We start from the raw sequence: 17,123 nt of genomic DNA, 5'->3' as shown, positions 1-17,123 counted from the left end.
AGACGAGTCAGACCTATCCCAACGAACGCACGACAGGTATGCAGGAACGTATTTATACATATTTATAAAAAATACTGTAAATTTTTTTAAGTAACCATACTTCTCTCTTTCTCTTTCAATGAAAATTAGATAGGCAGATCGTAGAAATGAAAAATGAACAATTTTAAATACAAAACATTAATATTGTTTGACACTCGTAATTAGTGCGTATAATGGCCAGAAGATTACATTGACCGAACTCTTATTATAGATTTAATTGAACGAGAATTAAAGCGACGGAAGACGTAAATCCGCCCCTGCTGGTATTCTTCCAACGTTTTCGATTAGTCACGGCATATCGAGTACTCGAAACCCATTCGCCATGGGCCGTTGAGTTGAAATCTCGCCAATAAAAGGAACTCGGAGTGCGTTACGCGTTCGAACTAGCGTTCCACCGGCCGAGGTGTCTCCGTAAAAAAAAAGTGTTTCAAAGATTTAATGTCGGATAAGCGTCCATCACATTGTGGATCCCTCGGACTCACTGGCTGTGTATCTCGAATTTTGACACTGATGTACAAACGGACAAAGCAACAATGGTTCATTTTGGGCACGAAGTTGAACGAATTCAGTCAGAATGACAATCAGTGATACAGCATTGCGCAATGAAACACTACCTCTTAAGTAGGAAAAGCGTACAATGGCATTTTATTCTAATGACTTTGGGAGTTCTTTAAATTTACGTCTGACAAAAAAACAGATTGAAGTTACGATTTGAAATTAAAATAAATTAAAATGTTTCTTCAGGATAATTATAATCCTTAGATAATTAATTTCTAATTACGCATTGTACTCCACGACTTCCATCACATTGTCATATACGAAGTTAAACATCATTATTCGCGATACGGAAGAGATTTCACTACTTATCTCGGATTTGCGATGAATTTACGGGCTAGATAAGGGGATGATGTTTCTTGATAGATTTAATGATGGAAAGACTCGGAGGAACATATCTTTCTCGAAACCGATGAAGATAAGGAGTATCAGTACATTTTCACGTGATTATTAAAGATACTTTCTATCAATAAAATAAGATATTTATTCATTTATTATAAACGAAATATCTGTCTTCCTTTTTTTCCTCTGCCTTTCTTCTCCTGACATTTAAATTTTAACTGACAGCTGAGACGTCGAACAAATTTTCGTAAAAATACAGATATGCCGCTTTCGCTCCTACATGGCGTTCGAGCGGCCGAGCATTTTGCAGATGGCATCTTCGATATCATCGCGCAAGGCATTATGAAGATTTACAGTTATTTGAGTGCGCGGAGTAAGCGAAGCGACACAGCATCGTATTATATACCCAAGATTCTCGACCGCGGAACCCCCGCGGTGTCATACGCTATCGAGATATCATCGAAGCAGAGCGCTTCGCCTAGGCCCGCACTACTGACATTCTCGTATCTACTATACATCTCTCTATGTCAATTCCCATAATCTAGCGTGCAAGACAGCATTAAGATACAGTTGTAACCGGTACGGATTATTCGAAGGACTTTTATCAAACCAATCCATTCCGATCACCAGAAATAAGAGGAGTAGTAATCAAGTAAAAATTTGCATTAAAAGTGTACCTTGCTGTTTTATAATTTTAGATTTTTTAAGTTTTTAATTATCCATTCGAATAACTTGTCGCTTTAATAACACGCGATATTACATTTCCTAGTATGCTGATATTATCTAGGAGAGGCTCCCGATCCTGACTTTTGCGGCTAACCGCATAGAAGTTTCCTTTCAAAAAAATCCGACCGCGACCAGATGAATCAGTGGATCGTGACTCATTCTATCAAAAAATGTCGGCATCGAGAACTTGAGACGTGCGATGTAAAAGTGACTAGTGTGCCGGGAATTAAACCAGATCGAAAGGCACTAATGTGCTTGCAAATATCGCGCTATACTTTTTAAAATTGTATATCATTTGCGAACGTAAACTCGAAGGAGTTCAACATTTCCCACTCGAAAGATTGATCTTGAGGGAGTGCCTTAAATGAAACTAATAACGCTTAATAGACCCTTAGCTACTATAAATTGATACAATTTTCCACGGCAAAGAAAATGATAGAATGTCGCGAGCTCTCTATATGCATGCATCAACGGAGATATTTTAACGACGGCTTATTGACAGCTTATTACACAGAACGTTACGTACGCCTTATTTTATCTATTTTCAAAGAAGTTGCATTCACGTTTCCTTGTAGATCTCTAAAAGGCCCGAAGTCAGCGGAAGAAATTGAGTAATATCAAATAATCCAGAAAACGTATCAGTAGTTGATTGTAATAATAAATTGCATGTTAATTATCTTTCGACAAAAGACAATATTATTCTGCAATATTGGATTTCTTCTTCAAATAAAATGTCATAACATCATGATGTTTTACAATATAAGTTTTTCTTACAAATTCTCTGGACGAATATCCCCCTATACTAAAAACGCGTATTTTAGAAAAGATTTGACTTCATCGAATTATAAAAACCATGTTCAAAAATTTGTAAAAATTAAGATAAGAGGTATATAATTTGAACTGCTCTGACAGCGACTTTAACGGTTGATGACGGCGAACGGTGCTGCGGTACCCTGTTGCAAATAGCACACCATTAGCCTCCGTATGAGACGAGCGTAATGTTATACATTATGCTCTAATGACTACGTGTGGATTGCTGCTGAGCATAAGTACGCGAGTCCGTTGTTCTCTTTTACCTGATCATCATACTAAAGACACAGGTGCACTCTTCAATGATAGTTTTCAACGTTCAATTTATAATCTAATTAATATAATAATACAAAGGACAGGATTTTGAAATGGCCCATCAAAATATTTTCGAACGTATATCTCCTCCCTGGAGAAACCTTCAGCGTAAATAAAATTCTCGATTTAATTTAATTTAATTTTTGTATTAATAATTTCCCTTGTTATATTATTTCATTTTTATATTACTTCAATTAATTTTATACGCATAGAAAATTGCTTGTTTAGAGTCAATTGAGAATTTTTTTTTTTTCAAATTTCGTAAAAACTGAAAGTTACTTATATTATCAGTCGATTCGTCAATTTCTTTTGTCGAAAGATGAGTGTGCTGTAACAATTCATCAGACGTGAACATAATCGTGATAAAGTGCATCTTAACTAAGTAACGAGCAATGAAGACAAATGAGTAACCGCTATCACCTGCCTGTCCATGACGTGCCTTCGAGGCATCGTCATGGTGCAACTCGTGTTTAATTAAGGTTAACGAGTGACGTACTGCGCACGTAATTAAGAAGAACTCGTAACGTTTAACATTGTCACCTTCTTGCAATCGAATATCGTCAGATTCTCCTACAAATCGCTTCTCTAATTAATTATTCCTCAGTTAATCCAACACACCGTAGAGACTATACATTGTCACAACATAATCGTGATCACGATATAATATAACTGGGATCAAATGCAGAGGACAGGAAGGAGCCCATTCTCATGTACTTATTATGAGAAATGACGTGGAACGCTCTCTTCTGTTTCTTTTTCCTTTTTCATCCTCGGCAGACCCCTTGCGCGATTGCATCTTGCCGTCAACGAGAAATCACGAATGCGCATGCCAAATCTTTGAAGGGGACGATGACGGGATCCCTCGCGTCAACGTCTTTCTCGTTTATGCCTCGCGAAAGCGACGTGACGAGGAACGAAGCCCCTCCGGGCGATTTCAGGCCGGCTCGTTTTCGCGGCGGCACGCCATCGTCCCCTTCCTCTTCTCGGCTTCTCGTGTGCTCGTCGTCAGGACATCCTACAGATTGTCCCACCACGTGGCCACGGGGAGAGATTCGGCGGCCACTGCGAGAGCGGCCAGCAGCGAGCGCGCGATGCATTCCAATGCAAATATCTTTCGCCCCGGGGACGCGGCGTAATCGTCGCAATTTCATGCTTCTCAGAAATTCAACCTGCTCGCCTTACATCGCCTCTCTTCTACGCATCCTCTCCGAACAGCCCGGTACTCTCTTACCTCATCCCGACCTTGTACTTGATAACTCACCCTCGAGTTACTTTGAAGCGCCTTAATATTTCATGGCTGTGATCAGGAAGGAATAACAGAATCGTAAGTGCTCGTAATGAAGAGCATATTTATAGCTCTCGCAAAATGATGGATGAACCGTGTGATTTTATAAATCGCCTTCAACGTGATATATCGGTTTCTATTCTTTCGTTTTTCTCGCGAGAGAATTAAAAATACAGATAATCGCTCTGCAAGAAATCTCAAGAAAGACGCTATAGGCTATAAATTATGCAATGAACCAGCAGGCGACTGAGGAGATCAAGTTTCAGCTTGTCATCGGATCGGTTTTAGCACCTGTTAACCGCTCTGTTTACAGTTTACTCATCAAGATAACGAGATGAAGAAATAAAGTTGAATTATTGTGAAATTTTCAATTACTTGTCTACAGTTATTCCTCTTAAGAGAGAGAAATTTTTAATATGAATTATTCTATTAAATTATTCGTCCATTATACTTTCTTTCGCATGAATATAAAATCCTTAACGCGATACTTAATAAAGTAATGAACAATTATATAAAATAATAAAATTAAGATAATTCAAATAATTCTGACTTAGTTATGAGAAAAGAAACACAAAACTAGGTGATTAATAATCATCTTATGACTTGACAACTATATATCTCTTTAAACAAACGATAAAGTTCACGATTGTGTCGAAACACATTTTTAATTATTCCGTCCGTCAAAGTTTTCCATTACTCTCGTTTACCTTCCCACTACATTTCTCACGACTCGATCTCTTTATTTCAGGGTGGTCGGAGCGGTGGTGGTCGGCGCGGCTGTCTGCAGTCGCATCCCCGGATTGGCGAAAAGTCAGCGCGAGCAGTGCAGAAAAGCGCCGCACGCGATGCCGGCGGTGGGCGAGGGCGCCGCGCTGGGTCTGCGCGAGTGCCGGCACCAGTTCCGACATCACCGCTGGAACTGTTCCCACGTGTCCAACGATCAGGTCTTCGGCCACGTGGTGGTAGTTGGTAAGGATTGTTCTGTCACACCGGCGCTCGGTATATTCATTGCGCCGCGCAATACATCACGGGCATGCCGCGTATACGTACTTGTACTCCTTGCCGTATAAAGTAGCCGGTAGCAGGGACGAAACTGTGCAGTTAACGTCCCGAGTGTCCACGTTGGAAATACAATGCGACCCGGGGAATATAAAAAGGAAAAGTTTGGCCGCTTTGGGTATCCGTCACTTGAACGCGCGCGTAAAGTTGTATAGCTTACTACTACCTGTTACGTTACCAGTAGGTCGTTACGAGTTAAAGAAGACGCATGGCTGTTACATCATTCCCACATTCTATTAGGCTCGCACTTATGTATCGTACTAATGATCCTTTCATTAATATACTCGCATACTTTATCCGTCGTATTTATCCATTCGCGTTCTAAACGTTCGGATTTCTTTTTCCTCTCTCATTATCGAAGATTCAGTGATTAAAGATGCGACTTCGGAGCCAAATTAATAATAACCGTCCATATATTTAACCGTGAAAATTATTACAGTCCCGCGTGGTTATTGAATCATTGATCAGCGCGATTGTATCTCTTAATTCCTTTAACCTCCGTTAATAAATCAAAATGCACATTTCTCATGCATAAATATTTATGTAGTTCAATTTCATGATAAACTCCAATAAGAAAAAATATATATATGCATTTTTGTACGGACTGTTCCACGAAAGATTGACGGTACAGCGTTCACATAAATTGTCCTTTGATCAAATCTTGTATTTTTTCTTTTAAAGCCGAAAATTTTTGAATTGGCTCTGGGACACTTTCTAAACAATAAAAATTTTGCAGACGAAAGACGTGGATCGTGCAGTACTTTTTTTATTACTATGAAAATCAGAACTGCAGAATAACAAGTGGTAGTGAATTGTCATACATACGTATCACACATTCTTATATAAAATAAAGTCTGCTTTCTTATGTTACCGTATCGTTGCGACTGCACTCCCAGTACATAACTTAAATTTGAGAACCGTAATGTTGTGCTATTAAAAAACTAATATATTTAAAAACATATTTGTCATATAGATAAATATGCATATACTCTTTAATATGTATATTCTTCAAAATCAATTTTCATGACACTAATCCTTCAGTATACCAAAATAAACTTGCCATTTTACCGTAGCCAAAAGGACAGAAAAAGTTATTTCTCGCGAAGTACGTGCAATTATTTAAAGATGCGTTTGATATATGAGCCGGCATTCTCGCTTTTTAATTTTTGGTGATCAAAGGAGCAACTTAATATTAAACGACAAGCTGCGCCGCGTCCTAGGGGCAGGTCGACTCGATGACAAACGGCGAACGCGATATTTTTCGAGGACAAGATAATCCCTGATCCTATGAGTGGAAGCTGATGTGCGATCCAAAAATATTGTTAAATACGACACATTTGTCATCTCGGCATTAAAAACGAGCTATAAATGCGAGTCAAGGGGATAAATGTCCTACTTCGGAGGGACATTAGCCGGTTATATATAGCGTGTTGCATCTCGAAATCGGAGCTCGTGAATCTTCAAAGATTAAAAAAACGGAGGAAAGACATAGCTGAGGAAAATCTCTATTTAGAAAAAACTTAATTACGATCGTATAATTTTTTAAAAATCGAAACATTATTTTATATTACATTTCCTATTTCCAATAAAGAGGTTTTTCTACTGTGAAACATCGTGTATACGAAGAAGAGCAGATGTAACGGCGTAGCTGTTTCGTAGTGGTCGCAAGTCAGTGATTTTTCATGATTAAACGAACGGATTAAACCACCAAGGTGGAAGAACGAAAGAAGCCAGGTAAACACGACGTGATTTACAACGCGCAACGAGATGATCGTACTTTGTTACCCGTTATCTTGCTTGTACAAAGCTCGTCCGTCATCATCGAGAGAGACTCGTGGGTGACTTCTGGAATTCCACGCTGAATAAAATGTGCATATGATGCATCGTAAAATCCTGCAAGAGAAAGAGAGAGACTGGAGGAGAATATCATGATTGCGTGCAGGTATTTGCGTAAGTCACGAATATATATGTGATAATTAATTACGAGTTTAACATTTTAACTGACGGCGATTATCTTTTTATTTAAGTTTACACAAGACGGAGTGCGGTATTTTTGTAGAACGTGAAATCTCCATGTCGCGAAGATACGCGTAGACGTTTATTAAAATTTCCGCTGTTGTCACATCAGCAAGTCGATAATGTTGTGGAATTTAAAATCGAAGAAAACCCGTACGGAATGTTTTTTAAAACAGCGAAAACGTTTACGTACGCTCGACGACACGGACGCGCGGTGAAGCGGAGAAGGAAAATAACGTCGAGGCGACGTCGAGGAAGTCGGACGAGAAATAAGAAGGCCAAAAATTAATGCGCAAAAAAAGTATAAATAACGCTTATAAGCGACAGTGGGGGAGAGGATGCGAGATGGAGCAGGCAGGGCGGTCAGTTGCTAACTTAATTAGTAAAATTAACGGGGCCGCTCGACATGCCGAAGCTAAATGCAGCGATATTCGCTTTAAGATATTTCCCCGCTCTTAAAACGCTGGCATTATGCGTTTTATGCGACCTGCGAACACATGTGTGTAAAAGTAAAGCAGTCTCGAATTGAACAAAGCGCGATTAATATACTTTGTTAATGCCGTATCGAGTGAAATTTCCGAACGATGTATATACAGACGTCGGAATGTCGAAATGTGTTTAAAATCTTTGTTGCTCATTAAAGGAGACACGAATGGGCAGAATAAATTTCTGATGATTAAAGATAATTTCGATTTACTTATATGTAGAAAAAGAATACAAACACGTCCAGACATGTACAGTTTTAATATTTCGGGAGATCCATAATTCATACAATCGCGTGTCAAACGTTAGCGATGTAACAGATACGATTCTAATTGAATATAATTAGGCGCGTCGTCGATCTGAAAACTTATTACAGAAGCTGGGATGCTGCTCAAAGCGAAAGATTTCGTGGCCCACGTCGAATGAATTCTCGTGGTGAATACATTTTCATAAATTAGGCAGATTTATCCGAGAGACTTTTCGAGATCCAAGAAAACGTGGGCGGCGATCGTCTAATCGTCTAAATGAAACAACGTAATTAAGAGATCCATTACGTAGACGAGGAATCATATATTATCCGTTGTAAATTCAAGCGAGAACAGAACATCGTTCCTGACCCAACGTTACCATCACGAGAAATTACATAGAGATTCTCTCTCTCTCTCTCTCTCTCTCTCTCTCTCTCTCTCTCTCTCTCTCTCTCTCTCTCTCTCTCTCTCTCTCCCTCTCTCTCTCTCTCTCTCTCTCTCCTTTTTTCTCTCGTCTATATTCTTTTAATAATAAAAGTGTTCTTTTTCAATCATTAAAAAAACAAAATCTTCAAAAAATCATTATCTCGCCACCTTATCAGCGTGTAATTCCATGCGAATACATTATGATTCGCCAGATGGCTAATATTATTCCGTGCATGACAACGTTATTCGGACCGCGTAGCAAACGAGCGATAAGCGAAGACGGGAGAATAGATGTGTCGAGTGACAAAGAGAGCGCGAAGAAGAGCTGATGTCTGCACGAGACACCGAATGTATCCTTTCCTTTGCCTCTCTCTCTTCTGCTCCCCTCATCCCCGTCCTATCAACCCTTGGATAACATTGGCGAAGATACTGCATTAATGTAGCGTCCTATCAATTTCTGTTGCAAGTCCTCCTCCTCCTCTTCCTCCTCTTCTTCATCCTTCCGTACACTTATATCCGCTCCTCGCGCTTTTTTCATTTTTTCCAAGTTCTTATCCGTCTCAAATAACTGGACTGGCCCACACTCGGCGCTCTGGCATGGACACACCTACCTACCTGCGTCTACCTGCCTTTACCTGTCTTTACCTGCCTGCTCGCTTGCCCGCTTGCCTACCTTCTTACCTGCCTGCCTGCTTGCCCGCTTGTCTGCCTGCCGGCCGGCGATTCCTCCCCTGGTGCACAGTTGATGCATTCATTCTCTTGTTCCGCGTCGAAGTATATACTCATATTGAGCTATATCGCGTCGATGACCGTGCGAAATGACGCGCATGTCGGCTTCGACACACGTATGCATGAAGTAATGATGCTGCGAGCAACGGAAGAATGACTTCTTCGTGCGAAAAGATGTTGAGAAAGCAAACTTTCCGCTTCACTTTGAGGGCTATATTAGTTTTGAAAATTGAAAAATCAATCATCTTTTATCGACCACTCTAAACATCTCTCTCAATTTCTGCTATTAGCAGAATTCTGATGATAAAATAATAGAAAAAAATTAATATTATCTAGTTTTAAGGGTTTCGAGAGGCGCACGCGGATGTATGCGTGTGTTTTATATTATTTTACGTATCGATTAATTAGCTTTCACAATCAAAAGGTAAGATAACTGAGAGCCTCCTCAACGTAATTATATCGCGCGGCGTCGCAAGCCGATCTGTCTCTGTCGACATTATATCTTACTGCTAATTTGCTCAATAGATTATTTGAGAGTTACCAGATTGCAGAGCCGTCCACGAAAAGTGAATCCTGCATGTATATACTGTCTGTATGTAAAACAATTAGATTAGATAATGCGTGCGAGTGTCTCTGTAGAAAACCACCACAGGACAAAAAAAAAGAGTCATGCTCAAGAATTTATGGTCGATACTGCTTTGCCACGATATCCTTCGGTCATGCAATATTTCGCGGAAATGATATTTATTCAAAATTAAATTACGTATCCAGGTATCTGCTTAAATTACGAAATTACGGTCAATGGTATACTTGCGTTTTCCTTTGATTACATTTAAAGTAAACTTGTATGTCGCACACACAGTGTAACCATGTAATTTATCGTAATTTGCCGTCATTAGTAATTTCGGTTCTATACCCGTAGATTCACAATAGTCACTGACTGTTGAATACTATCGTGTAAAAAGATACGGAATAAATTGCCGTATAAAACTAGATGGAAGTCGCTTTTGCCATTACTATCATCTCGGCTAGTGTTTGGCGTTGATTTATCTGCCGAAGGCGAAGGAGCGAAGGCGCGGCGGGATGACGAACGGGATCGATATAATTCAGCGTATTTTAGTGTAGAAAAGTGCCAACGGCAACCGGCACGGCGGATCCCGGTATGGATTGAGTTATGGTGCGCTGGGGTGCTCGGCTCTCGAGTCCCCAGAGGCTCTCACCGTCTGTGGATATAAGACCTCTTTAAACCCCATATAAAAATAAACTAGTTAATAAATTAATATATCGCCGGTCCGTATCTCTTTCCTCGTTGACCGCTGCCGTGGACAAGTGCCTCTGCGAAAATCGCCAACGAGTCGACCGGGGCCATTAATAATGACGTGCAAGTGAGTCGAGAAAGAGAAAGAGAGAAAAAGAGAGAGAAAGAGAGAAGCGAGATGAACTCTCGCAAAGATTGTCGTTGCTGCCCTTCTTATTAAGATGTAACCGGTCATCGGGAACGGCGTACGATAAGTACCTTCCAAGAAAACGTTCGAAGAGAGGTGGTTATAAGATTATTTTTTTCGGCTCTTCCGATAACAGGTACTCGATCTTCACGAGTTTCGCGCGGTTTATAATAACAAGCGCGATGATACCTCGGCTCGCTCATAATGTCACGCGAGTCTTCTCTGTGCGCCAATCTGCAGCTTCGAACAGATACATGCAAAGAATCCAACCCTCAACCCCGTCACGACGAGTTTGCATAATTTAACTGCGATAATTGATAAACTTAATTGTCAAATTAACTAAATTAAATTTCTAAACGTTATTGCGTGTACCAATTTTGCTGCTTAAATTTGATTCTTTACATGAAAAAAAAAGCAATTTTACTGTAATTTTTAAAGCTTTAACTATTTAGTTACAGATCTGTAAATAATTTTGTTAGAATCAAAATAATTATGTAAGATGCTCAAGCATAAAAAACAATGCTGCAAAAAGTTTTGATACTCTAGCAATCAGTTTGAGTAATCTACATAATAATTTTAGTCTAACAAAATTATTTTTGTAGTTCTCTATATTTATCTAAATTTTTAGATACTCTTTAACCTTTTACTAAACTTTCTGTGTATACTAATTTCAAATATATGATCTAATCATTTTCTGATTTCTAAATGTTTTTTTGTATTAATTTTTTCATATTTATCCCTTTAATGTAAAACTTAACAAAATATCAAGTTTGTGAAACGTGACACGAAATATCGAGTTGAAGGTTAAAGTTCACTATCGCGAAACGCTGCGAAATGTTGCATGGCAGACAGGGGATCTTATTGCGAGATTACGTGTATGTACCTGGTTACGCGTGACATCGTGAGAGTCTTACGCCACGCTATATCACTACCACGCGTACATCGAGCACACGACAGCCATAAATCACTAAGTTTAACGTAACGAACGAGATACAACCACGTATCTTCGGACTAACTCTGATACTAGATGCGACCCCCCGTTGTTGCAGCTCACACTAGTACGAGTGTCGTGCATATAATACGACGTGTTAAGTACATTGTACGGCTACATAGCAGGAATCTTGAGGGGAGGAGGATCGACGTTAGTTAATTTCATATCTGACAAAAATCTAGGCAGATTTTTTTAAATATACATTGAGATAAAATTGCCATTATTTATATTAAAAATCATATGATGTCAATAAAATATAGAAAGACATAAATCATAAATTAAAAAAAAATAAAATATTGTTGATTATATTATTTACATTTATTATTTGCACGTATCGCTTCGAGGCTCTGGCGCACAAGATTACCCGTGACATTATGAACAAACCAAGGTATCACGCTTGTTATTACAAACCGCGTGAAACTCGTAAAGATCGAGTACCTGTTAGAGAAAAAGCCGACAAGATTAATAACATGTGTATAAATAGAATTATTAAAATATTATTTACATAATAAATCTATTTAAAAACAATAGCAAATTATTATAAATTTGTAAAACAATTTTGGAATCTTTTGGAGTTTAGGAATTTAAAAGGTTATTAATAAATCCTTAAAGCATGAATAATATTAAAAAATTGCGCATAATTATTTGTCGGAATCAGTCAAGGAAAATTAATCCTGTCTCATTAAGAAACAAGATTTCTCCCCGAAAAGAAACAACTATAAAGACATCTGAAGTAGATTTGAATGCAAATTTAATGACCGGATTTAAATTGAACAAATAATTAAGTAGAGATGTGACTTAATTACAGTAATTGGTTAATTGTCTTACGCTAACTGATCGAGTTTAACTTGTCGACGAAATAGGAATCGTGCATGTACGTATCAAATGATATCTGATGTTACAGCTAATTTTGCATAAAAGGACGTAATTGTAAAAATTAAATTGCAATCTCATGCAATTCATTAGAGTAAAATAAATTGTTAATTGTAAACACATTATGCTCTAGTGGAAGTCCTCATTAGAGTAACATAAATTATTTATTATTACACTTATTTGAACGCATTTTTCGTCATGCTCCGGCAACGAGATTTTTGTAAATTGCAGCTTTATTTATTGTGTCATATGTGTAGTGGTTCTTTGTAAATATCTGCACGGAGGAAGAAGCTGAATTTTATATATTAAAGCAAATATCTGCGTATTCTGTTTTCTCTTTTTTGTCAAAAGTAATAAAATTATCCAAATGCAAAATACATGCACGATTTCTCATCACATAATTATAAACATTATTAATTGTCATATCTTTTGGCTAATTAATTGTCATACTGATTAGTTTCAACGAAAACATGAACGGTAGTTAAAATCACGATCAAATCTTTTTGGCCTCACAAAAAAAGTTAATCACCCCATTTTAATCCAGCCATTCAGCAGCAGTTTATGATGATTGAGCGATGATTATTCATTGAACCGGTATGGGTGAGTCGTTTCGAATTATAAGGGACGACGCTATAGGGCAGTACGAGTCGACACCGCATTTTTACCCATAGCAAAGAGAGGTAAAACGTGGTGCTTCTTGTCCTGCCTCGATTCATCCGTCGTGGCACAAAAGGAGAGAAGCGTTCGGTCCGCGTGCATTACTTTCACGCCATCGTGGGAGAGAGAGAAACCACTTTAAAATATTCCACCCCATATACTATCATCACGCAGTTTGGTCTCATGAATAACTTGGCACTTCTCTTTCACACACACATGATATTTTTATAAATATCAGAGGATAGAATAAATAAAATTTATAATAACAACAATTTAGTTAGAAAGCTTCTGTTTGAGAATTGATCAGATTATGTTGTTGCACCATTCAGTGATGTAAATTTTAATGAAGGCTCGAGATTTTATTAATAAATTAAATTTTCTACGATCACGCAAGAATTTGAATTTTGTTTGTTGATAAGAAATTTTTTGCGAGATCGGCAAGATTTTTAACGAAAGCGAAATTATGTACGGTCAAATATTACTTTTATCGCGTTAAATTCTCTATTTCTATTGCTTTCTCTTGTTATACTTCTATTTTTTTCAAAAAAATACCATACCATACTATATCATACCATAAGCATATAAATAGCCAAGCACGAAACACAAAGATTGAACAATATAAAGAAAGAAAAGTACAACAAAAGTATAAAAGAACGAAAGGTATGTAAAAGAAGCTGGGTCATCACTCTCTAACCAAACACTAAGGAAGAGAAATGAAGAAGACAGAAAGAGAAGGAAGATTTCCAAGATTTTCTTTCGTTCCACTAAAGCATTGTTAGCGCGGTGTTTGCTTGAACTATTTATTAATAATATGTTCATTCATATAATAAAAATTTCGTTCTGCTTATGCACACAGTGATATATTTTCATTTTGCGTGCTTGACCGAATGGAAAACACGAAATAGTAACGTAAAAGTAGAAAAGACTGAGAATATGAATATTTGACATGTTAAGAATACACAAATACTAAGAAGGGGTTTAAAGAATAGAAAAATTTGTCTCAGCGCTGATTCTTTCCGACCGAGACCACCTGGAATAACTTTGTTCACTGATTCGACGCGGTTTCTCAGCGTTCTACATTCTTTCCAATAACGTAATCAAAAGATAGAACAACTAAAGAACAAAGTTGAAAGAGGAGAAATCGCGCGCGGTGCAATTTTCATCACATTTGTAAAAAAAACGTATATTATAAATCAAATAATCGTTCGATTAAATAGTACATGCACGTGAAGTTCTCGTAGATCAGTGCAATCGAAACGAAGGAAACGCCAATGTTTCATTCATTTTGGATGCCGTTCGATAGTTAACGTCGATATAGGTCGCGTGGGCGAGTCCGACCAGAATAATCTGTCCTGCTGTGATAAACGCCGCGGGCGAATAAGGATTCCCTGTACACACAATGTTCACGACAAGGGAGACATGGACGCGCGAACTTTTAACCTCGGCACGACGAGCGAGAGGAAAGGGAGATAAAGCGCGAGGAAAAGCACACGCTCTCGATGTGCATACGTTAATGCACATGTATGTGCACACGCGCGCACACAAGCTAGTGGACAGTTCTTTTTTTCACGACAATATAAAGATCTTGTCCGACATAAGAAGGGTACAAAAAGGAAACACTGCCGATGTGGTGGCCGGTCCTTTCACCAAGGTGGTAACTTTCTTATCGTCCACCCACCGAGAGTTTATGGTATATCACGTCTCACATACGTAAAGAGACTAAAATCAGGAATCCGAATCTGAATAATATTTTGATTGCGGTTTAATGAAACATTTAATAACTATTGTGTTATTTAGTTTCCGCTTTCTGGCCGACGGAAAATACTAAAACTGTTTAAGTAATAGCTTCTTTTAAATTACACTTTTATAATATTTTTTTTACAACGAGAAGTACGCATCATTGAGGGAATTTTATTCGATAGGCTTCGTAATAAGCGAAGAGACGTGCTTTTCTAATTGAGAATCAAATCATTTCTATTCCCTTTCGTCGCGAGACAAAATAACGACTCGGGATATCACCTCGATGGCGCAATAATATCGCACGGATACACGCAAAATACTTTATTGCCTGACACGATAGGATCGGGCTCGTTATCTTTAATAAGATCGACTCACATAAAATCGCGGCGAATATAATAACGGAGCGACGGGGCAAAAACGTCGGGCTCGCTGCCAATGGACAATGCAAGCATATTGTGGGTGGATGCGTGACGCATCGCCATTTGAGATCCACTGCCATCAATGTGTTTCTTCGCAAGAAGTAAGATGCGAAATTTAACCCTTGTCAGGATCATTTCGTGCAAGTTTTAATGCCGGCGGCGTGTTAACTTGGGATTCTCGCGCCTTAATTAAGGCTTCGCGTTTAAATAGTCTGATTCCACGTCTCACGTAGAATCACACCAGTTTGCCGCTAGTTCTACTAGCAGTGAGCTTAAAAAAGTATTTAATTGTTTAATGAATAATATTTATATGATGTTTTTACATTAATAAAATCTCGATAGAATATTCTAACAATAAGTGGATATATCAATTGAAATATAGATCATTTATCTTAATGTGTCAAAGATTATAAAATTAGTGCCTTGATTTTTCTAAGTTTACTTTCATTGTTGTAATAGTATTAAGAATTCTTTCTCTTGTTCCAAAAAATCTAGAACTTAAGACAAAAACTATGATTTCTTAGCATAATAATGCCAAGTTCACACACGCAACGAATGATCTTCGCTAAAAAACGATAAATGAAGGATCACGGTGAGATTAACTACGTACTCATTATTAAATTTGAGTGCGCATCGCACGATCACCGTAAATAATCGCCCACGTTCGGTGACGCGGTAGCTTATAAATTTCGCATGGCTATTGCGCGAGTCACTTAAAATGCAATGATATAAATTAAAAGATCGCTCGTATAACGATCAATCACGGACCATTCCTCTCGCGACTTTGCATGATCCTCCTTTTTTTATTTGTGTCATTTAAACGACTACTACTTCGCGATATCGCTCTTTATTTTCACTTTAATTTACGAAATATATATTATGAACCAATCAAATCCGATAAGATTTTCATAAAAATATAAAAAAAATAGATTAAGCGTAAAGCGCAAAACCTGAAGATCACGGAGAAAAAAGCGGAAGATAATTAACAGTTAAAGAGAGAAGAAATAATTGCGTGAATTAGATACATAGAAAAAAAATTTAATAGTTTCTGTTCTTTTGTTATTATTTTGATGTTACATGCACGGTCTATTTTTACTATGGCTATGGATTTTGGAATGTAAATACTTACAATCCAGGGTGTGAAATAAAAGTATTGTTTAACGTTTGCATGAGAATCAACACGGTCATTTGAACGAGGACTAATTTGAACAAGAACATTATTTCACGTCGCAAAAAGATAATCCATTCTCGTTTTACCTGCCGCTCCGCGATATTTTCAGACGTTAATAAGTGCACGGGTAATGCGACACACAAATACACGGGTGTATATGGAACTATGTATATAGGTACGTACACACATGTGCACGTTGCAAATAGATTGAGGTCTACTCTGGCCATTCGCATTGCCCGTTCGGCATGAACAACGACTCTTCAGCATTGCCATGAGCCGGGCCCTAATATGGAAGCCGTGCTCATTTGGTACGTTCACGTTTTACAGCTGAAATGAATTTATGGAAAGGACACCTCTCTTCGTTTAAGATCGGAGCGAGAGAGAGAAAGAGAGAAAAGGAGCGAGAGAGAGAGAAGCTGCTGCGACGGGGCAACGCCAACGAAACGATAAATTTACCCCTTACCGGCTCCCCTGACGCTAAATAGATGCCCGCACTGCCGTCCTTTGACATAAACGCTCAGCATAAATTCATCAACCTTTTGACCGATGGTGTTCGCTGGTGTCTCCGCGCACAATCAGCTTTCCTTACGACGACACGTCCCAGAGCGCCGCTCACAAGGACACAATGCTTGGGTAGTGTCTTCGCAAACCGGTATGCGACAATCCCTAACAAATCGCTCAAATTTATCTTAATTTTCCCTTTTATTAATTAATAAAACAAAATGTGGGGCAAGTTTGAAAAGAACATCTAAAGAAATAAAATGACAATGAATATTAATAATTCTAAAACTCTT

At 38.3% G+C, this 17,123-nt stretch overlaps 2 protein-coding genes across 3 annotated transcripts in view; one reads left to right on the top strand and one right to left on the bottom strand.

The window, feature by feature from the left end:
• The window catches only part of LOC105833594 (proteasome subunit alpha type-5), a 62,177-nt gene that overhangs the window by 37,805 nt on the left and 7,249 nt on the right, over positions 1–17,123 (bottom strand). The gene's annotated exons all lie outside the window — the stretch shown is intronic.
• The window catches only part of LOC105833587 (protein Wnt-7b), a 50,923-nt gene that overhangs the window by 27,497 nt on the left and 6,303 nt on the right, over positions 1–17,123 (top strand). For both annotated transcript variants that reach the window (XM_012675428.3, XM_012675427.3), the window contains exon 2: positions 4,821–5,041. In XM_012675428.3, coding sequence (XP_012530882.2) covers positions 4,821–5,041 — 221 coding nt within the window. The remainder of the gene's footprint in view (positions 1–4,820; positions 5,042–17,123) is intronic.

The sequence above is a fragment of the Monomorium pharaonis genome, chromosome 10 (assembly GCF_013373865.1).
Source record: "Monomorium pharaonis isolate MP-MQ-018 chromosome 10, ASM1337386v2, whole genome shotgun sequence".
Taxonomy (NCBI): Eukaryota; Metazoa; Arthropoda; class Insecta; order Hymenoptera; family Formicidae; genus Monomorium; species Monomorium pharaonis.
Note: the sequence above shows the minus strand (reverse complement) of the source record. Positions and strands in the feature narration are given on the sequence as shown.